Here is a 25,078-nt window from a genome sequence, read left to right as displayed (position 1 = left end):
TGCCTCCGTAGCAAAAAAAAAAAAAGAAAAAAAGGAGAGAGAAAAAAATATATACCAAGCCTGAGTTCAAGAAGCACTTGGACAATGCTCTCAGGGACATGGTGAGGTTCTTGGAAGTCCCCTGCAGGGCCAGAAGTTCGACTCAATGATCCTGATGGGTCCCTTCCAACTCAGCATATTCTGTGACTCTATGAAACTTGTCTGCTTTAATTAATCTGTTGCAAAACAGCTTTTAGAACCACCTAGGCAAATTTTAGGCATCTTCCATAAGGTTTGGTGTTTGAAAAGATGTTTATTCTCTCATTTTGCAATAACACTGACTCAGATTCCAGTTCTCTTTCTCTTCTTGGGACAGGTGTTGTTTTCCCCTCCACCACAGACACTATGGGCCTCAGCTAACAGTTTCTGTGCAGTGTGTCAAATTGCTCTGTGTACTAACACATTTTAGCCACAATTTTTAGAATTTGCAGTTAGATTAAAGGACAAACAGAACAATACAAATAGAGAATCCTCCAAACAAACTCCTTACTTGCTGAGCAATAGTTTTATCAGAAATCCAGAGGTCACTTAAAGCTTGTCTCTGTCTACAGACTTCATATTTCTTTCTCCACAAGATACTCTGCCTTCCTTTTCAGTACAATCTGCACAGTCCTACTGAAAGTTAACTTTATATTCAAGCTGACAAAAGGTCAACTATTGTGTCCTCTCTGAATACTGCTTTTATCTGACAGGTCTATGAGTCAGCAACATCTTTCCTAAATACTCACTTTTATTATCACACGTACAACCACGACAGCCTCTTATTCAAACGAATGATGTTCAGAGAACATGCCCTGGGCATGTCTAGTCCCAAACTAATGCAGCAGCAGCAGGATTTAAACTCATAAAGGCTCTTACACATATCTCAAAGCTACACTGACTTTTAATTTCTGCCTCCAGACAGAGTTATCTTTCCCTGCTGCACAGAGCAAAGCACACCAGCAGTTAAGTCACAAGCCTCGTAGGCGTGGGAAGGAAGGAGGCGGGCCAGGCCTGCTGCTGTAATGGAAGCAGTGTTTGCACACCTACACCTCAGCCATTGGAAATGCAAAGTGTGCCCGGCTGTCCGGGCATGTTCCCTGCACGCTGGCCAAAGTCTCTGTTTGCTGACACATCCCCATCCTGCAGAGCCAAGCACAAGATGAAGGAGGCTGACTCAACTCTAATCTGCTGCCTGGGAGGTTTAGGTGCTCCAGTGCCAGGGAACAGCTCTCTACTCTAGGCTGAGATGCTACAGTAAACTTTGTATGGTTTATTGCCAAACTCTGCTCAACAGAACATAGCAGCTCTCTGACTGAAGGAGAAAAGGAATCAGTAGAAGCTGGTGGCTGCTGCTGTCCCACACCTCACCCTAGGCCGTCCCTGTCCTTTGAGAGGATTTTGCACTGCAGACACACCATGGAACATGCTCTGTGTCCAGAGGAATACACGGCCCAAACAGAACTATTGCAAGATTATGACTCAAACAGTTCTTAGGTTTTATTCATAAAAACCTATTCGAGAAAAAGAATGAGGAATCTAGGAAGATTTTTTCATAGTTTTCCCCATTCAGCTTCCATTCCAGACCCAGCAGGCACTGGCCTGGGGACTCTTCTTTATTACAGTAGGCAATACTGTGCCTTTAAAAAATGATGAACCAACTATGGACTATACTGTTTCTACCTGGACTTCAGAATAGAAGAAATATAAATGGATGATCAGAACTTCTGACCTAATACAAGAATTGTCTCTCTCAACTTTATGTCAGGGACAAAAGAGATAAGTGAATGTGGACTAGAAGTTCATTTTCTCATGGCGTGTTTATAGTCCTCCTATTCTCCCCTCCTCCTCTAATAAGAAGGAATAATTTAATTCTATCTAGAATTTGAAGGGAAATATTTAAGTTATATTTCTTTTCCACATGTATTTCAGACAAATATTTCATATTTCACTTAACACTTTATTATCTAAATTTGCCAGGAAAAGCTGAGCTCAGACAACTCTATTGGGAATAAATGAATTATTCTGCATTTGTGAAGGAAACACAGACCATTCTGCAAATCACTGAATAGACTCTAACAGATAAAGAACAATTAAAACTAAATCAAAAAGTCAGAACTTTTGACAAATTCATTGTTACTTCATTTTCACTCAATTCCAGTTGGAACTGCAAACATACTGAAGCACTGTAAAAAATACTGCCCTGCCCTTGTGAGCTCTCTTATGATTTCTGGGATGCTTCCAGCATGTTCTGAAGTTCAGTCTGATATACTAGGAAATATATGTAAAAATATTTTGATATGAAAATTACAGTCAGTTAGGTGTGGCAGCCTAGCAAAGTTCAGATGACAAGGGTGGCTAAGGATCTCTCAGGACAGTTTTATAAAATGCACCACTATGGCAGAGGTTGTACAAACAATTGCAAACCTTTTATGTTACCCAATTATTCTACTTGTCTTGAAGAATTCTGTCAAGATAGGATGGCAGCTACAAAACATGTCAAACAGAGCCTGTCCCCAAAAATAATGTTATGCCAGTGTAAGAGTACTAGGTTTGTTAATAAATGCCAAAAAAATCCCTACTTCCATTCCCCAAAAGCCCTTGTCCAGGATTAAGTAAATTTGAAAGCTGCTAATAAAAGAAGCAATAAAGCTGAGAGACTAAGATCTATTCTTAGGACAAAATGAACATCCATTTTAAGGAATAATTCTCCCCGTATTTCAACAAATGTAACCCCAAAGGTGGCTACAATACAGAGCACTACCTCAGGTCTGCACAGCACCACAGAAATTAGAGTAAGTGCTGCTCAAAGTTAAAATTCAGAATACTTAGAATATCAGCCCTGTCATTACACAGAAGCATAATTACAGCTAATTACCTTAAAGGTTAGGAAAGAACCTGTGCAAAATAAAGGAAGCTCTTTCTTCTGTTAATGGAAGGTTTGGCTAATAGATTTGTCAGGTCCAGGTAGAAGAACATGTATTTATCTTTTAAAAAATAACAAGCCCTTTATGTGAGTCTATAGTGGAAAAATATGGGAGTTATTAAAATCACTGTAGAGGGGTAAGAGATGATTCTAATTCAAAATGAACTGAATAGAGTGTGACTTTTGCTGCTTGCAGTGGCAGTTGTGTAGTCTAGGCAGTCTCCCATAAATCTGAACAACACCCATGACACTGCTGCAAAACAAACTGAATACAAAAGGCAACAAAGAGCTTCACTTTCATTTCTAACAACTGAGCCAGCCCCCATAGAAAACATGTGATGTATGTCCAGCTGATAGATACAGGGCCTGAGAAGCAATCATACACACCAGCTATCAACACAGTTGCATGTGGATTATCTATTATCAGAGAGAAACTTTAAAAAAAAATCATTAAATGTAATCAAACAATGTCCCATCAGCAATATTAGATGTGATGCCTGGAAAGAACAGAGGTAGTTGCTTGTTGCTGCCAATGACAGCAGCCAAAGTGTGCCCCACATTGAATTTGGTTATAAATTCTCACTTTGTCTGTGTTGCCCAGATTGCACCAGGAACACTCAAAATAGGCAGGACAACAATCATAGAACTGAACTAAAATTGGGAAGGAGTGGTGGGGGGGGGGTGTTTTAGTTACTTTTTCTTTAAAGTTCTCTTTGACTTCCCTTTCATCAATTAGCTCAGTATAAGATGGGATTTTCTTTCTATAATTAAATTATCATAAACCATCTTCTGCCACTTTCCACTGGCTTGTCACACTCTTGACAGTTGATTGAAGTTATTTATTTTTCCTTCTTTCTTTAGGTTAAAGTAAAGTCACTTTAATCACTAAGGCTCTACAGAATAAATGATTATAGAAATTACTAATTTAGTACCTTCCTAGCATTTTGGCAGAAATACAGAAGCATTGTCATTCACAGGAAAATAAATATAATTTCTCAATTGCTACTGAGAAATATTTACATAAAATTCACAGAAAATCAGTAATTCTATAAATCAAATAATTCAAATATTCTATCAGTCTGTTTACCATAGCCGTAGCTATCAGAAACTCTATTAGGACAAAACTGGGACTTTTAAAAATTTCTAACCAGAGGCAAGCTATTACTTGGAAAAAAGAAAAGACAGCAGTAAACTTACCAAGCTAGATCTCATGTCTGCTGTGTCACATAGCCAAACTCATGTGCTCATTCAATACAAAAGGATTCACTGACTGAGATTTCCCCCAGTATCCTCCAAATCAATTGCCCAATAGTTTCAGTCTAGTAAGAACTAGTTCTGTGATGAATTAGGTTCAAATATATCCTTTCTTTTCCTAAATTTTTCAAGTGTCTGCTCAAAAAAAACCCCAATTATTGCTAGCAACATTCTTTCCTTTTTTCTTTTTTAAATATTTTACATTTTATTGATCTTGAACAACAGTTTTTCTTAAATTAAACATACTATGTTAGCTTTTAAAGAGAATGAAACAACACCCATAACTGCCTGGCTAAAAATCATCCTGTGTTCATTTCTTTTCTCATTACAGAACAGAAAGAAAATAGTTATAGTTATTACAACTGAGGTGCATGATGTGCATCTTTGAGAGGAAAACTCAGGAGCACAGGCTCTGTCTGACATGCTGTGCCAGGGAATGTGGATGCACAGACCTTTGCCTCCCTGTTATCATTAATTCTCACATTGTCCCAGATATCAGTATGGATGCACATTATCCCTCTCCTCATGGTTATACAAAGAGCAGTGAATTGACACAGAATATTTCTGCTATCCTTATTCCCTGTCAGTAAAGTGCAGAATGCAGTTGTTACACCTTTCCTTAACTAACTATTGTGTGTCCAACTGTCCATGCTAGTTTTGTTACAATTATGAGCCTTTGATAAGCCCAAGAAAACCGTTGCCCTGTTGGAATAAACGGCTTTTCCTGTCGATTTTTTTCTGCATTTTTCAAGAGAGGTCTCCCAGGAGAACCTAAGAACTGGATGGTGAGGACTGTGGCACATGCCCCTTTTTCACAGTGCACATCATTCAGCAGGACTCACTGGCCTACCAGCAGCTGAAAGGGAATTTGGGATTCATTAGTATGCTGGTGATGCTCAGCTTATTTCCTATATTTTACCAGAAATGTCATTCTTCAGCCAAGATGCAGACATGAATGAGAACAAACTTGGCTGGAGCTGACTCTGCAGTGGACAAAGGCAGTGCTGGCAGCTGGCACTGAACCATTCACATTATTCTAGCCTAAAAAGCACTATGCACTCTGATTCTTGCATCATGCAGACTTTTACTGACCAAGTTAGCACAAGCAAAGGTGAATTTGGTTTGGTTTGGTTTTTCAGTATTAAGTCATGAAGACATTCAGGGAGACTGGAGAGTCTCCAGCTCTAGAACCTGCTCTGATGACAGGAAGAATGTCCATGTTTAGCATTACACACAGCATCATTTTTGGGAAAACACATCACTGTGCTATATTTGATTGCTTTGCTATATGACAAGGAAGATTTGAATTGTCTATCTGGGCATGTGGATTTTCTCAGTCCATATAAAACAGCAAAAGGCAATAGAAGGCTATATTTTCTAAAGCAAATATTAAACACAATGTGTTTTTAAAAATTAGAATCTGATATGTATGTTTATTGGATATTATCACAACTTCGAAGGGATGGACCAGAGGGAAAAGGAAATTATGCAATGAACTGGAGAGAGTTGACATGGAAAACAAAATGTTCTGGCAGTGTATAATACATTATCACCTTCTGTGACTTAGCCACATAAACTATGACTATTATAGCTTTGTTTTTTATGTAAAGAACTTAGCTCTGAGAATTCTAGGTTGAACTCAAATGTATACCAAATAACAAGGCTACATGGTGTTCCTGGCATGACATGAAGAGGCAAACAATCCTGTTTATCTGTATAGTTTTTCTTCTGACTCTATTACCAGGTTGATCACTAGAGATGAATGAAATGATGGTTTGGAGATGAAAGAAAGCCTTGGGATAATTAGACAGCTATCTGTTGTTTAATAAAAGTGAACAATTAGAAATTATTTCTGGACACATAAATTTGATAAATAGATATTACTGCTTGCTAGAAGATGATAATAAAATACTGTCTGTTTATAGCTAATTTCTGTTTATTTATACTATAGTGAAAAGATTCCAATGTCCACAGTAAAACTGAGTGAACTGGTTTGTGTCACACAGACCAATACAAGTGATCTCCATTTTGAAAGTGTAAGGAATGAATAAAATTTCAGTGAGGCAGTTTTCCAGAAGCTAGCAAATGATTGCATGTGTGTATCCCAGGCCATTAACAAACATCCTTGGTCAGTCAGGCATTACTGCCTGTAGCACCCCACCCGCTTTTATCATTTCCGGACAGCTACTACTTGTATCCAACTCCTGGAGGAGACCAGTTCACATAAACATGCCCACATTTCTTTCAAGCAATATAAATTAGACCAGTTTAAACCAGTTTAAACAGTCAAAACAGGTGATGTGAGGTAACCTAGTGATTTTCCTTGCAGCAAATGGGCAACATTGGAGCACTGGCAACAGAACAGCAAGGGTGGTAATTTCTGGCAGGTGGGAAGTGACAAAAAGCTGGAGGTGGTAACCTCTTTGCTGGTACAGATGGATGCAGACAAGGATGCCAGTCCTATGATCTGAATAGACTCCAAAGCACATTTAGGTTCTTATATACAAAGAAAACTCTGCATCCAAATAGTTTTGTTTCTATTGTTACAAAAGTTGGGGGGGTTTTTTAAAGATGTTTTTAAACTGGAAAGTGAATTTACATATAGTGATAAAAAGAAGCCATCTGGAGGAATCTTTAACTATTGTTTTACAAAAGATTCCCTCCCATTTTGTGTCTTTAATTCTTTGCATATGAATAGCAGTTCCACTTTCTTTGCCCTACAAAATATGACAGATTCTAGATAAAACATGCCAACCAAAGTCAGAAGCATGAGCTATGGTGTTATATGCCCCACCTATGCACAATATGGTAAAGCAGCTTTGGACAAACTCAAGTAGTAAAGAGAACAGTGCAGAAAGGTAATCTCCATATTTCTGCACTCAAGTTCCCGCCTCCCTCGTTATTGCTGTCTCCTCCCATTCCCAGCGAATCAGAGTTCCAATACTTTGATCTGCAGTGGCACCGAGCTGTTGCTGCTCCCTGTGAAGTGTCCCTGCCTAGAGAATTACAGGAACAAGCCCAGAGTTCAGCCTTGTCCCTTCTTACTGTGGGCCCTAATGCAGCTGCTTGATGCCTTACGTGTCACATCCGTATTTTGCACAGAAAGGCTGGAACAATCTGCCACTCTGACATGGTCCTGGTGCTTTTTGTAGGTTTCCTGTGCTCAGCAAGGGCAGCTGTTCACCAAGCAGCAAACCTGGCTATCTGGCTGTTCAGCTGAGCCACTGATCTCTCTTCTGGGCTCGTGCATGTGAGATGGCCTTTTCTGGATTGATAACAAACTGCTCCTTTCCCCCACACTGCATTCACCAGGCCTTTTGGCTGCACTGCGCTCTCAAGCACTACAGAGAAATGTCTCATAAGGTTTTCTCAGTCACTTCATAGAAGTTTCACATTGTTGCCCAAATACAATTGGTCTGTAACTATTTGAGAATTTTTAACTTCTGAGGCTACATACTCTGTGCTAGGCAAACGAATACAGGGATTATAAAATCAGCTTTCCAGGTACTTTCAAAGATACCTTTTCTTATGCAAATAGAAAAATAAGAAAAGGTTTAAGTGGGCTGTGATATTTTTTACAGAACAATCTTGAGTAAATTAAAATGTAAATTTTTCTACAATCACTTCTTTTGGGTGACAACCCTTTTGCTTAAGTCTTTAGATGCACCATGCTTCCATTTAATTTTCACATTTGGAGGTTTTGGAAGAATTTGCTTGATCAGTTCTGTGATCTCTTTTCTTATTCCTTATGCTGACTTAAGCAGTTTCTGCAGGAGTCTTTTTAGCCTGCTAAGCCAACAGCAAACTAAACTGGTAGAAAGGAAGATTCATTTTCACATGTTGGCTGAGTGAACTGAATCAAATGAGTGCAAGAATCATGGCTGAACTGCTCAGGTATGGGGAACTGGGTCCTCTGAATTTTCTGTTATCACCTCCATGGATGCACAATTCCCAGTACCAGGCCTGGGCCCTGCCTTGGGAGCTGGGGTTCCTCCCTCACCAGCAAAATCTTCACGAGTCCCGTGTGCCTACAGAGCAAAGTCTGCCAGTGCAAAAAGGCGAGGTTTGGTGTCACAGCAGCCCTGCCCAGCAAAGCTCAGGTCCCCCGGACAGCTGCAGTGCCCCCAGCACCCTGAGGAACAGCAGAGTCTCATTCTGAACGCCTCCACTCTTAGCTGTGCTTGCCTGCTCCCACTGGGGGTAGGTACATCCAGTCTTACATCTTTTGTTTAAATTAGCTCCAATATGTCAGCTGAACACATAAGATTATTTTAAACATGTAAGATTATAAACTTAAAGAGTTAAGAATACAAACTTGATTTAGAGGGACACATATTTAAAGACCCTAGAAGTGAAATATAAGGACGTGAAAAGGACACGGAAAGGACACAAGTCAAATTTATAAAAAAATCTGTTAAATCATTTTGATTCTCAGAGGAACAAATACCCAGCCCTCTAATCTTGGATGGTTGGTAGTATTTGACACAATGGGGCTCCTATTCTGAACAGGCCTCTAGGTACAACTACAATGTAAATAACAAGTCTCAGTTATTAGATTTAGGGACATTACTCTACTGTAGTAACGTATACATTACATGGATTATTTATATGAGTCCAGAAAGTCTTATTAAATTAATATCTTAAAACACAAGTATAATATAGATAGGCAATATTTTAAATTAATCTCTTCAAAGAGAAATTTACAGACTTTTTGTTACCCTTGCCAGTGGGAGATCAATTCTGAACATCTTCCCTTGCAGCATCTGGCAACTGAATTATTGATTTTGCTTGTGATTTCCAGACTGTCAGATTTAATATATCTTTTGTTTAATGATTCCATCCTCACCTTTAAGATTATTGAGGATTCTTCTGTTTTAATCCCAGCAAATATCACAATCAAAATCCCTACTCCTAGAAGATGAGGCATCACTTAGCAAAATGGACATTCCTTTTGGAATGGTTTAATACTTCAGACATATAAACATCACAAGCTTATAGTAAAATTTAATATTGCCCATGTTTGTTGATTTTTTTCCCACTAAGGCAGATCCATTTCATTTTGCAAAGCAAAGCAAACTTGGCCTCAGCACACTTTCATGGTGCTGCCCTGTTGGATTCTGTTGAACAGCTCCTGGTGAGAAAACACAAGGCTGCTTCATTAAACATCCACCAGCAAATCTAATGTGTGAAAAATTTCAACAACTCATTCATAGTTCAGCTAATTTATAATAAATTGCTCATCAACACGACATCACAAGCAGAGATCAAAGAAACTCCAGGGAATGATTTATCTTCTGATATTCATAAACTTGTGAAGGTGGAAAGTCTAAAGAGAATGAGCAAGGGCAGCTGATGAAATAAGAAAGTTTGTATTTCCATCTGTGGAAACGAGTTATAAAATAAAACCCCATCCTAAGCAGGAAATCATTGCAAATGGGGGGAAAAAGTGTATTTTTGCTTGAACTATAGTAATTACCATCAGGAATACATTGTTCACAAGAAGGGTTTGACTGACTGGGAGACTGACATTTCCTGTTCACAGACCAGAACCAGCATGAATAGAAGCATCCCTAGAACTCTTTGTCTGTCCCTGGCTTTCAGTTCATTCTGCTGTGCACTCCTGCTTAGTGCAAATTATTGGGAGACATTTTTTGAAATTCCAAATTTCCAAATAATATTTGCAGAACATTCATTGATTTTCCCAGTTGTTTAGCAATAGGTTTAGCACAATAGGTTTAGTTATGTGTGCTTTCAGATATCCTAAAAACCAAACACATTAACCATCATACTGTTGTTCACTTTGGAACACAGTGATTTTGTTCATCAATTTCTTTGTGTTCAAAATACGGAAAGCAACTTAGATCTTCCCAGTTTGGTTCACGTCAGTCCACAACTGCTAAAAAACCCATATAAATAAAAATAATCTAACTGAAAATGAATGTTAAAAGTTTTCCTGCAATGTGACATACTGTTGCAAAATTCAAATACCTAGGACTACTACATGAACTGAAATAACAGATCTAACCAGAGACACCCTAAAAATCTGGTCAGAGAGCTATCAATACTGAATGGTCTAGAAAAAAAAATAAATTTATCTTGAAAATTAGTGGTTGACTTATGCCTTGAAGCATTTTGAAGGTTATCCAACCTACCACAGCTGTTCTGTTCACATGTCCTTCATCTGCATTAAGAACCATGCTCTGGGCCTGGAAAAAGTGCACAGGAGCACAGCAAAGATTTAGAAACTGGATATTTTATGTATATGGTCTCTGAATATTGAACACTTGAATCTTCTAAGACAAATTCCCAAAGTAATGTTTCATTCACATTAAATGCTGTAATAATGAGAGGAATATCATATGCTTTATCAAGTGCATGTAAGCATTGTGGTATTTATAAAAAGCATTTAATAACCATGTATATATTTTTTTTAAAGATACCCGTTTCTATGTGTGTATGGACTTTGCACAACACTATGTAAGATAATTGCATAAATTACTTAGCTATAATGGACAACTATGGACCAAATTATACTCTAACATAGCACTATACTATTACATAGCACTACTTTGCTGCCCTCTAATACATATTTACTGCTACTGGTTTCCAGAGTTTTGGTCCCAGGACACCTTAAAAACCTACAAACTTTAAAGTTACCAGGAAACCAAACAAAACAAGCATTTTTTTCTCTGCCCATCTCAAATTTGGAGTTCTGCACCCAAATTTAAAGTACTGCCAGAGGCCCAGAAACTGAATTCTCCCTGTCACTGCATTTAACAGGTTAAAATTGCAGCACTGCATGCCCTTGCAGTGCTGCCAAGAGGCAGCTTTATTTCACTTGAAATTGAGATTTAAGGCCTTGAGTGAGACACAAATCACATGTCTAGCCATCTAACTCACTGGACCTTAGCATCATGACTTTTAAAAAGCAGGTTTTATCATTTTATACATATTTTCCTTATGACTGGAATCATGATGTGTAAAGGTATTTGGCATTACAGGTAAAAGGGATAAAACTCCTATTACAAGTCTTCTATGCTGTTAATACTTTTAGTAACATTTTGCATTGTACTATGTAGATAGTATTAAGTATTCCACAAAATGGTATCTTCTGTAATAGTTCTTACAGGACTCCTGGAAAGGCCTGCAGAGCTCAGCAACAACTTTGCCAATTTTAATAATGGTTCACCCCAAACTTAGAGAGACAAATCTTTATAGGACACCGTTGCGAGGCCCCTTTTACTGAAAGAGAAAGTTGTACTAGAACACTAAACAAATGAACTTCAGAAATTCTTTGTGAACATTGGCACAAGTGATGGCCATTGTTATACTCCAGTCTCTGTTCATCTACACAAGGAAAATTGTAACAAATATTGCATGACTGCATTAATAAAAGACCAGTTCTGTACACAGAATGTACTTAAAATACATCCCCAGTAAATTCTTCTTCCTCTTAAGGAGTTTAATTTTAAAATAAATTAATTCAGTATTTGATAAAAGTCTAATTTCTAAACATAACTGCATGGAAATAACTTTTTGTAAACACTGTGCACTCCAGAGGTTTTAGAAGAAATATCTATGGGCATCTACTGTGAAAGATCCATTTGGAGAAATTCCAAAGGATACACTTAAAATGATCAAAGCCTTTTAATACTGTATCAGTGAAACCATCAAACTCTTGCTTAGATGAACACACCAAGTGATTGTCAAAGCAAAAAGTGTTTATCTACTGGGAAAACAGGATTTCCCCTCAGTTATTCTGGCGTAACTTGGGCTTTCAGACAAAAACAGTAAAACAAAACAGTTCTATTATTTTAAAAAAATTATTTAAAAAATCAAAGGACATAATGGAAAAACCAGGAACTTTCTGGAGAGGCAAGAGAAAAAGAGACAAGAAGAAAGGGAGGAGAGGGAGATTAAAGCAAAATAGAGCTCCCAAGAACATATCCTTTAAAATTCTCCCAGTATTTCCTCTAAGACACAGGTTTCTTGGAAGTAGAAAAATTTTAAGGACTAGATGCCAAGTCACCACTCAAACTGAGACTTTTGGATGCTTAGTCCTATTCCCTGAATGGAACAAAGGCCACTTTGGTAGCCTGAGATTTAATCATACTCAACCCAGGAGGATTCCTCCCACAAAACAAGGCTTGAGAATCCACTTTCCCTTTTTTTCTACCACCTGTCCACTGCAACACTCAATCATCTTCCAGGCCCTACTGACTTCTCATTTTCCCCACTGCCTTTCTGCAGACTGAGACAGTTATTTGTCTCTGAATACCAGAGGTCTGCCAAGCATAAATATTCACAAGGGGAGTTTGGTGGAATAGCCACTAGCAAAAATTCATGAACAAAAAATAAGCAAGTAAGTAAATAAACCCACAATTCACTAACTTTGTGCAGACAGGGTTGGTTGTACATATGACTGTTGTACACCCACTCCCCTCAGCTTGGCTCTGCCTTCCAGGGAATAAATCTATTATCCAGCAGTCTGTCCTGGAGGGTTGTCCCATGGCTCAGCAAGTGAGTTTTACTCAGCAGTGCCTTCCTGTGCTAATATTCTAAAAATGCTGATGTTTCTCTTTTCTCGTTCTTCTGGTTTTGTTTTGTGTTTTTCTGAAATTCAAACACATGTTCTTGGTGCATACATTTAACTTCTCCTCATACTATGGACTGCTGTGATCCAGAAGTCATGCTGAATTTCTGACATAGCACGTTGGCACCAGAAAAGTGATTTGCAGGATCACAACAAAGAAAGTAATGCCATAGGAAGAAAATTAACTCCCATTTCCAGCATAGCTACCCTAAAATACAACTCAAAAAATGTCTTACCTATTGCAAGACAGTCTTTTTTTAAATCAAAATTTACACCTGTCATGAGAGCATATGGGAAATGGTTCCAAGGGATATGCACATAAGTAATGGAGGTGTTCTCCTGGTCCCTTGGAAATAAAATTGAGAAAAACAATGTTCTAAATGATGAAGTTATAAGCAAATACATACACAGTTTTGAATCCTTTGATCTAGATTTCCTAATTACCTCTTGTCCATCTCTTCCAGGGTAAAAGCTGACTTGACTTTTTAAGAGCTGAGCAGGATAATATTTTCATATCCCAAGAACATTTTCCTGCCCAAACTAGATAAAAAGCTAAAACTTTACCAGCAACAAAATTTCAAATTAAAATTTCAAAGATTCCAACATAAATTAGCCTAAATATGCTGTTGCTCAATTCTGATTTCAGCAATATTTTTAAATTACTTGAACTCAATAATGATTTCAAGACAATTAATAATTCTGAACAGCAAGTATTAACACTGATAATCTGGATGTGAAAAGGAATGAAAAGTTTTCAATGGACGTGTTTTCCAAAAGCTGTTATTTTTCATAAGGTGTTTGTTTAAGAACCAGCCAAAATGTAAGACAAAAGTAATGCCAGGCAGAGCTCTACATCAAACCTAAGAGTGGGTGTTGTGATGAAACCCAGGCCCTCCCTGTTCAACCCTCAAGAGTGGCTGCCAGACGTAGGTGCACGCTCAGCTCAGCTGCTTTATATAAATCCTTCATTCCCACATCACACCCAGTGAGAAATTCCACAGATTAACTACATGTCTCAAGGAGAATAAATTCATAATCCAAGATTTTGCTTAAGAAAATTCAGATTAGGTCAGATTAAAGCATTGGTGCATTAACTTCAATTTAGGAATTCTGCATTATACAAATAGCACTTAAATGCTCCTATTTAGAAGTACCTGGCTTTAGATGAGACAATTTAGAGGACAGTGTTTCTGCCACCCCACAAGCAATGTGAGTTGTGTGGCTGGTGCCTCCTCCTGTAAACTTTTCAAGAGAGGAGAGAGATTTGGATGCATTTTCCTGCTGGGATAGCAGTTGAGCTCTCAAGGGCCATTGCTGCTTTCATTGAGCACTGGTTTCCCTGTTCCTTGCAACAACAACCCCACAAGTTCATTGATTATTGTATTTAAACTCATGTTTTTAGTGGAGATTTAAATTATTTAAATTATATTTACAAATTATGTCACAATGAAGGATAGAAAAGAGGAAAATCTCATTTAATCAGACAATAAAATAGATAGAAAGTTTTGATAATCAGCAATCTTCCGTGAAATTTTCACCTGATATAAAAAGACAAAAGCACAGTTAACAGTTTGGAGGGTGGGTGTTATTTCTTTGCCTTCTGTTCTAATCTTCACGTCAATACTTGATTCTAAGTAAAGGAGATGTGAAAAATAAATTTTGAAATTTCACCATAGTAAGGGGATTTTACATGGAAGAGAAAGAATAAAATAGTATGGCACAGGAATCAAAAAGAGACAGTGCTTTAGAGAATTTTAAAACAACCCAGTGCTCAAAACTGATGACAGAAAAACAAATTCAGGAAGAAGAGGAAAAAAATACATATTCTCATACTCTAATACATAAATAATAAATAGATAAATCAGAGAAAAATGAAAGGGTAACCCACTATTTTTTTCTCTTAAAGGACATGTTACACTGCATTTTATTTCTCCCTCTTTTGAAGGCATTAAATAGAAATGTATTATTTGAATCATAAGTGACTTCAGATATATCTCTAAAGAGTTGAGACACACAACAGCAAGTGGAAACCAAAGCATGCTATTTGATCTGTTTTGCCATCTTTTTCAAGGTTTTCTAGCAAGACTTCTGTTTGATGTTCTCATTTTATTCTTCAGATCCCCAAATACTTCTACTTAAGGCACTTTGAGGAACTGAAACAGTTCCTGTCTCCATCACCTGACCAAATGCATCCAGGAGAGGCAATTTCAAATAAACAGCAGCACAAGCTACCTAAGTAGAGAGTTCAAAATTAACTGACAAGGTTCTTTGATCAAATTCTTTGATACAAGCAACTTCTGAAAGTACATTGCACTCCTTTGCTTGGACTCCTTGGTCTTAGATCACCAAGCAAACAAATTGTACTAAACAATGATCTGTACTGAATACTCTGAATATATTTTACAGTTGTTTTATATTGCTATGAATGCAATACTGGGTATTTTTTCAAATTAATTTTCATTTAGGAAGCATCATAATTTTTTTAAATGAGGGAGAAATATCATCTAAGTTTAAACTCCTTATTAATATTTCAACAACTTTTTTTAAAAGTTTTTTTTTAAAACACGATTCTGCTATTACTGAACAAAACATCAAATTCTCTTTCTCCAATTCTATGCAACCAGAAATTAATTCTGAATAAAATTAACCAGAAAGTAGTAGGGGTATAGATCTCTGCTGACAGTTCTAACAAGGTAGCTAATAAATACATCTACAAACAAATTTCCACATTCCTCACCCCTCCTGCAAACAGTCCAGGTAAATATAGAACACAGACTTGGGAGATCCAGGGAAAGCAGAACAGAACAACCCAGTGTTAATCATCTCTTAGTAAAGAATTTGAAATTTGGATTCTGGTAGACATTGGAAGGGTCTGATTTTCAAAGAAAACAAGATCTCCTCTGCACTCTAATGGTAATCAATCACAGACAGTCAGAATCGTCCCTGATAAGCACAGAGCTGATTTCTGACCAGGCATCTCACACACCTTCCACTCAAGGTGCCATTGCCTCACTAACCAAACTTCAGAACCAGCCCCAGTGAATTTTGGATTGGCTTCTTTCTAGACACATCCTTCTCCAGGTTCAAGACTCACTAATGGCACCTCCCAGTAGCACTGTCTGAATGGTTTGAAAGCAGGACACAGAGAAGACATTCAGTATGAAAGGTGCAATTTTCTGTGCTCTCCTCTTGGATTTCCCAACAGAGGGTTAAAAGTGTGTTATCAGAGGGCTAACAACAGTTAGGTAATCATCTCTACTCTCCCTATGTGGCTGTTTGGGTACAAACTACACTCATGGTGAGTTTAACTCACCTTTGGCATGCCTGCATGCACACAGGACAAGAGAAACAGAAATGACAGCTCAGAATACTTTTCAGATAGAGAATCTAATTACTCATCTAATACCTATTCATATCTAATCTCACCATTCATTTAAACTTGAAGAGAAAGGGAAGCTTTTTTCAAAATGTTTTTTTCTAACCAGACCTGCTAATGTTTAATCCAATTGTCATAGCTTTCTCTTGCTTTCTTGCTTTTTTTCCATTCATTCTTTGCTAAGTGATACCTACTTTTCATTTGGCAAGGTGAGCAAGTTAAGGAGAGTGAAAACACAAAGGAACTACATGAGGATATGAAAAAATTTAAGCACAACAGACCTTAGTTTTGACTGTTTTATCTTGCCTAAGACTCTGGAGCAATCAAAAAGACTTGGGATCCCCTCTCCCTGTCCCACCCCAAAAATAAAATTACATGTTTTAGAGTTCTCCCCTAAGAACTACAAGAGATGGAATTATCAACCATTAGTTTATGACACCCAAAAACCTTAAAGTGACAGGAACAATAAAAATCAAGTAAAAAGAAAAACTCTACAGGAACTATTTGTCAAAATGAGAAACTTGAACACTGCCAGATACTAGCTCTTCTTTTAAGAGATAAAAAACATCTTGCTATTGGAAATGAGGGGATCTGTGATATATTCCACTTTCCATGGCTCAAACAAAAATCATTAACATATCACTGCCTTTACTCAATTTCATAACAGATTTCTCTGGTTCTGGGGAATTGTTGTGTCAGTTCTTTCTCCAATATTTTGGATACTGGTGACACTGAAATGTGATTACACTACATAAGTACTCTTGGAAACATTTCCCTGTAAGCAGGAAAAGCCACCCAAAAGATGCAGGAGTTTTATCAGGGCTCAGAGAAGTCCAGTCATGACTATGGAGGGAAGCTGCTGCTGGGGTCACAAGGCAGCCAGAACCTGGAAACAGCAGCGTGTGTTCACATGCTGACCTGGGTGATTTTTATGTATCCTTAACATATCAATAGCCCAGATTACAACTACTGTTCAGATTTGCTTAATTAATTTTGCAATTGTCTAAGGATTAGGTGAGAGCCACTAAAATATCCTCTTCAACCCAAGTTCCATGACAGGAAGAAGGATGCTGAACATTTTTTTTCTTAAGCAGAAAAGCTACTCTCCTTACTTGAAAATGCCAATTTTATCAACATTTTTACGCTATACTGTAAGATGAATTTAAAGTGTATGACTTAGCAAATACTAAAATTTTGCTTTTAACATTAGATGGTTCTGCTATACTTCATCCTCTACTTCACATTTAGGCAATTTTTGTGCTATGAAGCAGATACTTTGTAGCTGTACTTTTATACCTAATCAGGCACGATACATAAATATATTTAGACTGTGGATCTCTCCCCCAGAAAAGCATAGGATAGTTATAGTTTCAAACCCTGGACAGCATGTAGACCTTTGCCTAGTTTCCAGTAGAGTTTTCATTAACAAGTTTAAAGCAGTGTTATCACATTTGGAAATTTCAGAAGGGACTCAAAAATTCCATGTTTAGGAACTCCTTCTTATTTTTTGAGGTGATTCAATCCAAGTCACTCTCCTGGATTAACCTGCTTTTTTTGTTCAACTGGAAATCTCACTTCATTTTACTTTTCAATAAGAAAACATAATTATCTCAGGTCAAATCTAAAAATGCTCTGGTTTGTCTGCCCAAAACTAACTCCAAAACGTTTTACAAGAATCTGCAATGAAGTGGTGTTTACAAACCCAGCCTTTGGTCTTTACTGCACCTCACAGTAATCGTTAATAAACATCATTAACACAAAGTAAAGGTGAAGGGCTGAATCTCCTTTGGAGTGTCAAGAATTCACAAGAGCTTTTCTTGCTCATGATTACTGCACTGCTCTGTGGGAAGGTCATTTATGGAAGCACATAGATCAGTGTGGCCACACTGCATTGTCTTTGCTGAAAAAATTCATGTCAGAGGAGGATCTTCTGAGAAAAAGGAAATTAAGTCAACAACCAGCTCACCTGGTATTGTTCCAAAGCAAAACTCTTCGGAGGCTCAGAGATCTCTGCACACTTAACTGTAATTACCATGAAAAAAAATCTTTAGCAGTTGAATTGTGTTGTTTTTGCAAACTGACCTATGAAACTCCCCAGTTCCCTGTGGCCATGTCACTGAGTCACTGGTATGACATTTTCTGCAAGAGTCTGTTGTGGCAGCCAGGCTCTTCAGACACTATTTCCTTCTCCAAGTCATTACACAGATTAACAGATTGAAGCCCTTCCTTGTTGAATAGCACATCCGATCTTATAGGAACTTTTCACTTTTGACGGCCAAGAAGTTCAAGCTGTATTTTTAATCCACTCTCCCAGATTTACCAGAATAACAATGTTCAGCCATTAAAGCACTGCAGCACTTTCCAGCCAGCACCTAAAGAAAACTGCTTTTTATCAGACTTGTTTTCTGTAGTATGTACAAACAGTACAGAGTGACAAAGCGCCTTTGCATTGCACAACCACTGAGAGCAAAAAGAAAATGAAAACAAGGCATTAAACAAAGAAAGGATGTGTACAATGGAACAGGCACAAGCTACTTTTTTTTGGTTTGTTTTTCTTTTCATGCTAAAAATAGAACACAATGCTTATTTTTGTGTAGAGACTAATCACCAAAGGCTGAATAAACCAGATGTTAAGAATATCAACATCATTAAAGCTCTTTCTAATTTTCAGTTCTCTATGTAGGTTCACCCTTTCCTGATATTACTTACTTCAGAAACTAAGTCCTCTGCAAGAGAAAAAAAATCCAACAGAAATTCTTTAAAGTGGACATTGTAAGAGAGAAGTGATCAGACTTAGTCCTGTGACAGTTAAAAGCATCTTGAAAGGAAAATGTGAGACACTGAAGCCACGAATTTAATCAACCAAACCTTCTATAACTTTGAAGCTTTTTAAATTCCAACTCTTGTACAAGAGTGAATAAATTTCTTCAATAATATTTCCCAGCTGTGAAACATAACACTGCTTGTTCATTGGAATGAACAATAATTAGCAACAAACAGAAAGCAATTCACATCCAGTGCAGGTCAGTTTTGGAGTTTTCTTGCCAGAACTGCCATTCACTTAAACAAATTAAATATACTGTTTTATCATGTCTTACCATTACACTGAAATTAAACCTTGAAATATGTTTGTAACAGGACTGATGTGGCAAAAACACAGTCTGACCTAAAGCCAGTACACTTCCACTTTGGGGTTCTTTGCATTGTGCATCACAAGAAGCTACTGCAGATATTTAAACGTGAGAGTTTCATTCCACAACACGTATTTGCAGGATAAAGACTCCCCTGTAAATGAATCACAAGTTCCTTGTAAACTACCAAAATCTCATCAAGACAACAACATCACAGAACCCCAGGACAGATTTGCAGATACAATACAGAAATGAATAGTCTGTGATTTTAGGTATTTTCTAAAAACATCTACAGACATAAGAGTTTCAATGTACCAAAAAAAAAGTGTACAATCTTTCTGATATCAATGTTGTATTAAGGAACTTTAATGCAAGAAAAATAAGAACTAAAATTTAACTGATTTCAGTACTGTTACAGCACAGATAATTTTAACTTCTCATTGAATAAAATATTTGATTTTCACCTCCAGAAACATTTCATTACTTGTTGGGTCTAATTAAAACACAGGCCTCCTCCCTGACCATTTCATTTGAAAAGTGCCCACAATATCCTCACATCTATCTCACAGATGTGCCTGAGCTATGCACCCTGTTCTGGGTGTGGTTAACAATGACATCCTCTCTTCCTACCAAAACCATCTACCTAAAGGCATCTTGGCGTTTTCCTTTCTCACACTCAAATAGTAGCAGTGACTCATGGTCAATTTTGTTATTGATTACTTCAGTCAAGTTTTACTATCTTTGTGTCAGTTCCAATTTATGAGTCCCATTTATAGAGAAATTCCTATCAACTGTATGACCCTGCACTTCATAGTAGGAGATTTCCACCAGTTTCTCTTGTTATATTTTCAAGTTGTCATCTAGCTCTTAACGTTTAATGGTTTGGTCTTCTCAGTATTAGCAAGGGACTCCCATGTTTTGTCAGTCTTATACCTTTCCTGCTGCTTCTTTAATGGAAATATTAAAATAAAATTAGCCAAAAAACTGTCCCCAAGGAACTCCATTAGTAAAATCCCTCCTATCTAAATGTCTGCCCTCCAGTACTAGAAACTGTAACTTCTTTCTTATCTAGTTCATCATATCTTCTCTTCTACTAAACGCCATTTTTTTCTAGCTTAAAAAATATTTATTATACGAAGTTCTTGCAGCTAAATAGATATTCTGAAGTTTCACTAGAAAGGCTTGCAGGTCACAAGGTGCTATTTGTAAGATTCTTTATTTTACTCTATTTTTTCTGCAAATGCTCTATATTTTGTTTTTTCCTTCTAAGTTCATGATGTTGTAAGACCATAGTTCACACTGCCTCCACTTTCTTACTTAACAGACATTTCTGAAAATGCTGTCCTAAATGCACCAAACTATTTTACCTAAAAACAAAATCATCCAAAATACTACAACTAAAAGGAAAACAGTTCATCTTGCCTTTTCAGAGGAAAAAAAAATTATTATGTAGCCTATTAGTCTTAAGCAGTTACCGCAGTCACCCAGGTCTCTTAAGCAGTTATGAGACCCTGAATAAAATGGTTATTTTAGTGTAATGATGCTTGTTCAGCAATTACTAGCAAATGCACATTAGCAGAAATGCTCTGCAGAGTTAAGAGCCTCTGAATGTTCCTGTCTGTGTATGCACTCCATGGTCAAGTCATAATACCTGTACTGTGATCTTACAATCCTTATGCATTTATAAAGGCCCATAGCAATCACATCACTATTCCTGTGTAACTGTTACTGTTCACATAGAGGGTCTCACATAGAGGGACTCGGAGGCACATCTAGACCATCTCAGACTTTGAAAGAGATCACCTTTTTTGACCCAAAATGTACACCTTAGCCCCAGCTGGAACAAGCAACAATTATACACAGGAAGAGTTCCAAGCTTACTCATTTACTGTTTTACAAAATGTGTTGCACTAGTAACTTCTTCAGGTTTTCAATTCCTTCCTATTATGACTGTTGTCATAAATTTCATTTCAGAGGCACTGGGATCACAGAGTGAACACACTACAACAAAGAAAGATCAGCCAAACTTAGAAACCAAATTTCGACTCTATACAGATACAGCTGAAGGCAGCTGCCAGATTTTTGTTAATCAGTTGGAGACTCTTGACAAATGCAGTTTCAATGCCTCTCTTCCTCTGGTGATGATAGTCCACGGCTGGTCGGTATGAACTCACATTTTATTTTTAATTCATATTACATGTGATTTGATATACTTTCCTTCTCATTATGCTACAGAAGCAACTTCAGAAGTAAGGTTGTGATACAAAGATTATAAATTTCACTGATAGCTATCATGGCTAGAAAAAAATATAAAGTGGATATTCCCAACAGATTCTGAAGGAACCGTCTACAAGCAATTTTTCACATGGGACTCCCATGCCAGGGATTAAATTCAGCCCTGGTTTAAAGCCAGCAGAGCTTGAACAAGTAGCTGAATTAATGTGCCATGCCCTGGAGAGCTGAATAACAGTTTCGTTTCTCTGATATGTTCACTGCCAAATATTTACAGACTTCTTGAAAAGTGCCCACAGTGTCCCCACATCTTTCTCACAGATACACCTTTAAAAAGAACTTCTCCACAAGCCCCTTCAGTTGAAAGCAAAGCCTTCAACATTAATGATCACTGAACTGCTTCCAATTAAACTGTAAAAAACCATTCACCATTAAAAAAAAAACTTTCTCAAAAGCATGCCAATACTAAGAGTGACTTTTCATCAGCTTCTCAGTTGGAAAAGAAACAAAAGAAAAGGTAGGACAAGAAAATAAGTAATTTTAACAGATCCTTGAATTCTCATAGAACCAATGGAATCACATAAGGTGGCACAATGGATCTTTCTTGCACATCTGCAAATACAGAGAGGAACTTTGAACACCCCACGTGTAACTCCCTTAAATAAGAGAGATACATTTAACTCCCTTAATAAATAAAAGCCAAGACTTGCAAAGAAAAATTTCTTCAAAACCTACACCCTCCTCAAACCACAGGCCTGAAGCTGCTGCTATTGAAGTTCATCATTCACTTTAACTAAATCTGCAGAGGTGTTGGGCTCTTAGAGGAGTGTATGTGGAAACCCAGACCTGAGACTCCAAAATTCTAATACACTAGAAGAGATAAGGGTATTTTATCAATTGAGGAAATACGTACCACTCGATTAGCAATTAAATCTAATAGATTCTAGTCCATCAAATCAGAAACATGCTTTGATGCATGAAAATTGTAAGCAGGGAGTCAAAAAAGAATGACAAAACAAGCAGCTTTCAAAATGGAATGCCTAGAGATGACAAATGCCTGCTGGCCTGCAATCCTCTAGCTTCCCTTCTCCAATTCTTTTAGCTTATACTTACAGGGATACCTGCTCTTGAATGGAATCAGACATTTCCTGGGCATTTCTGTCTTTTTAACCAGTACTACCAGTTATCTCCAGATGACTTAAAGTATTCGGGAACATAATTTTCACTTGTAAGTGTCCTTATTACAAAACATACATTATTATATCCTTATTATATTGACTCTTAATTTTTTTGGTCCACCAAAACCTAAAGATTCTCATCACTGAAGAAGGCTGAAGCCCCTAAAATCTAGTTATCAGCATTAATCCCTCCTTGTTCATACTATGGTTTTTCTTTCGTTATGTTTTTCACAGCAAATATTTGGCAGAGACTGCTTTCCTGTAACAATGGTTTTCTTATTGTTTGGGGTTTTTTCAATAATAACAGGTGGATGGGATTTTAGAAAGCTGGATTTGGAAAATGGCAGCAGCTCTGAAGTCTCAGCATAACCAAATGAACGTGATCATTGCAGACTGGCTCACACTGGCTCACCAGCACTATCCCATTGCCGTACGGAACACACGCACCACAGGACAGGAGATTGCACAGTTCCTGCAGTGGCTGGAGGTGAGAGCTCCCACACCAACACAGGTTTCTCTAGAAAAGATGTATTGACTTGTTCTTACACTTCCACAACCTTTCTGAAAAACTCTGCTTGCTAATGCTTTCATTTCAGTCACTCACGTTTCTTTAATCAAGTGCAGGTTTTCTTCCATAAACTTTCATATGACTTTGTAAAACTTTCAACATGCAAGAGGAAAAAGAAAGTGGTCTTGTTTATGAAAATATTTTTATATATCTTTAGAGGTGATATAGTTTCCTGCTACTTTGACTTTTCCATTAGCATGTGTGTAGGCAGCTGACACTGTTCCACACATAGAAAACAGGCAGACATCATCATTTGCAAGATGTACATTAGTACAGGAAAATGAGTTTATGTTATCTGTGCTCATCTTCTACTTTTAATGCAGAATTCAATCCCCACACTGTGTCTGTTTATTGCTGTAGTTTCCCAAAGATTAGGATAAAATAATGGCTCAGGGATCTGGAATGTAAAGGGAGACCTTTCAAGGGGACTGTCATGCTTCACAAAGCAGATGACGTGGAGGCAGCAGTGAGTACAAAGCCACACTAATGCAGTGACTATTTATCAAAACTTCTGCTACATGGGAAGCAGTGGCCATGGCTGGATTGAAAAGGCTGCAGCCAAGTCTGCAGAGGATCACTGGTCTCCAGCACAATTTAAGAAAAGGCAGAAAGCAAACAGTAGTGAGTATCACTCATACAAATCAGGAACTCGAAGCAACTCCTATAGTATCAATCTCTAATATTAAGCTACTTAATTTGAAATGAAATTAGACTTCTGTGCCTGACAATGAATTTTTAAATACATTATTTAGATATGGTGAGGCCTAAGGTGGAAGAGAAATGTACTGCAAAGCTGAAAGGTTTGTAGCAAATACCATTAAAGGCATAAGCAGGAATGGCAGGGCTAGAAGAATCATTGTGATATTAGAAGAAACCTGAGCTCTTAATCAAATACAGTTTAAGTTGCTGGAGCCTAAAGTAATTTTTTGAAGCTCTTTAATTATTGAATGAATCAAATGGTGGTCTTTGATCAGTTCCCAGGAGGACACACCACATTGTCAACAATAAAGATATTCTGTGATTTCTCTAGTGTCAACAAACAAATCAAGGCTTGAATAAAATAATCCTTGCTCCAGTATTGTAGGTAGTTACTCTTGTACTGCAATGTACAGAATTTAAATATACAATAAATTGTCACAGCATTGGGTGTATCTAACCAGTAAATGTTCCTCGCATTCAGAAGCACCCCTCCAGAGTTTAACAGTTAAAACCTCTTCATTCCAACTCCCACAACTATCCTTCTGCTATGCTTCTGTCTGCTTACAGGCAGATAATTATTTCAAAGATTCTCAATGGATGTAACAAAATCTGCAGTGCCACACAACATTTTAATAAAGAATAAACAATAAATAAATATTAGTGCTCTTATTCCAAGAATTAATAGGGCATGATCAGTAACAGCCTCGATAGCATCTACTTCAGCATCATCTGACATGAAAATTGGTCAGATCTTGTGATTTCTAAAAGCTGTCTCTCTCACAAGAAGTCTGCCAAATTTCACCTCATCTTCAGAAGAGATTGGTACTGAGACTGCACAGCCACTCCACTGGGACAGGCAGCATCCACAAAGAAATTAAAAGCGAGGTTTGTCTTTCCTGCAAGCAAAATATGCCACATTTTTCTTTACCAGGCAGAAAAACTTTGAGCCTTGCAGCTCAGGTGAAATGCTTAAGATGTACATAGCATTGATTAGGTAGAAAAAAGCACAACTCTGCTTCAATAGATTTGTTACAAATCAGACACACATCTTTGTACAAGAAATACCATTGCTGTATCATTTAACATGTCTGATCAATATTTTG

At 37.5% G+C, this 25,078-nt stretch overlaps 1 protein-coding gene across 1 annotated transcript in view; it reads left to right on the top strand.

Annotated features, from left to right (window-relative positions):
- Positions 1 to 25,078, top strand: part of LIPC (lipase C, hepatic type) — a 55,356-nt gene that overhangs the window by 17,811 nt on the left and 12,467 nt on the right. Inside the window, exons 3-4 of the mRNA XM_014874012.2 lie at positions 21,273 to 21,460; positions 23,016 to 23,195. Coding sequence (XP_014729498.2) covers positions 21,273 to 21,460; positions 23,016 to 23,195 — 368 coding nt within the window. The remainder of the gene's footprint in view (positions 1 to 21,272; positions 21,461 to 23,015; positions 23,196 to 25,078) is intronic.

Source organism: Sturnus vulgaris, chromosome 13 (genome assembly GCF_052056855.1).
Source record: "Sturnus vulgaris isolate bStuVul1 chromosome 13, bStuVul1.hap1, whole genome shotgun sequence".
In the NCBI taxonomy this organism is placed as follows: Eukaryota; Metazoa; Chordata; class Aves; order Passeriformes; family Sturnidae; genus Sturnus; species Sturnus vulgaris.
Note: the sequence above shows the minus strand (reverse complement) of the source record. Positions and strands in the feature narration are given on the sequence as shown.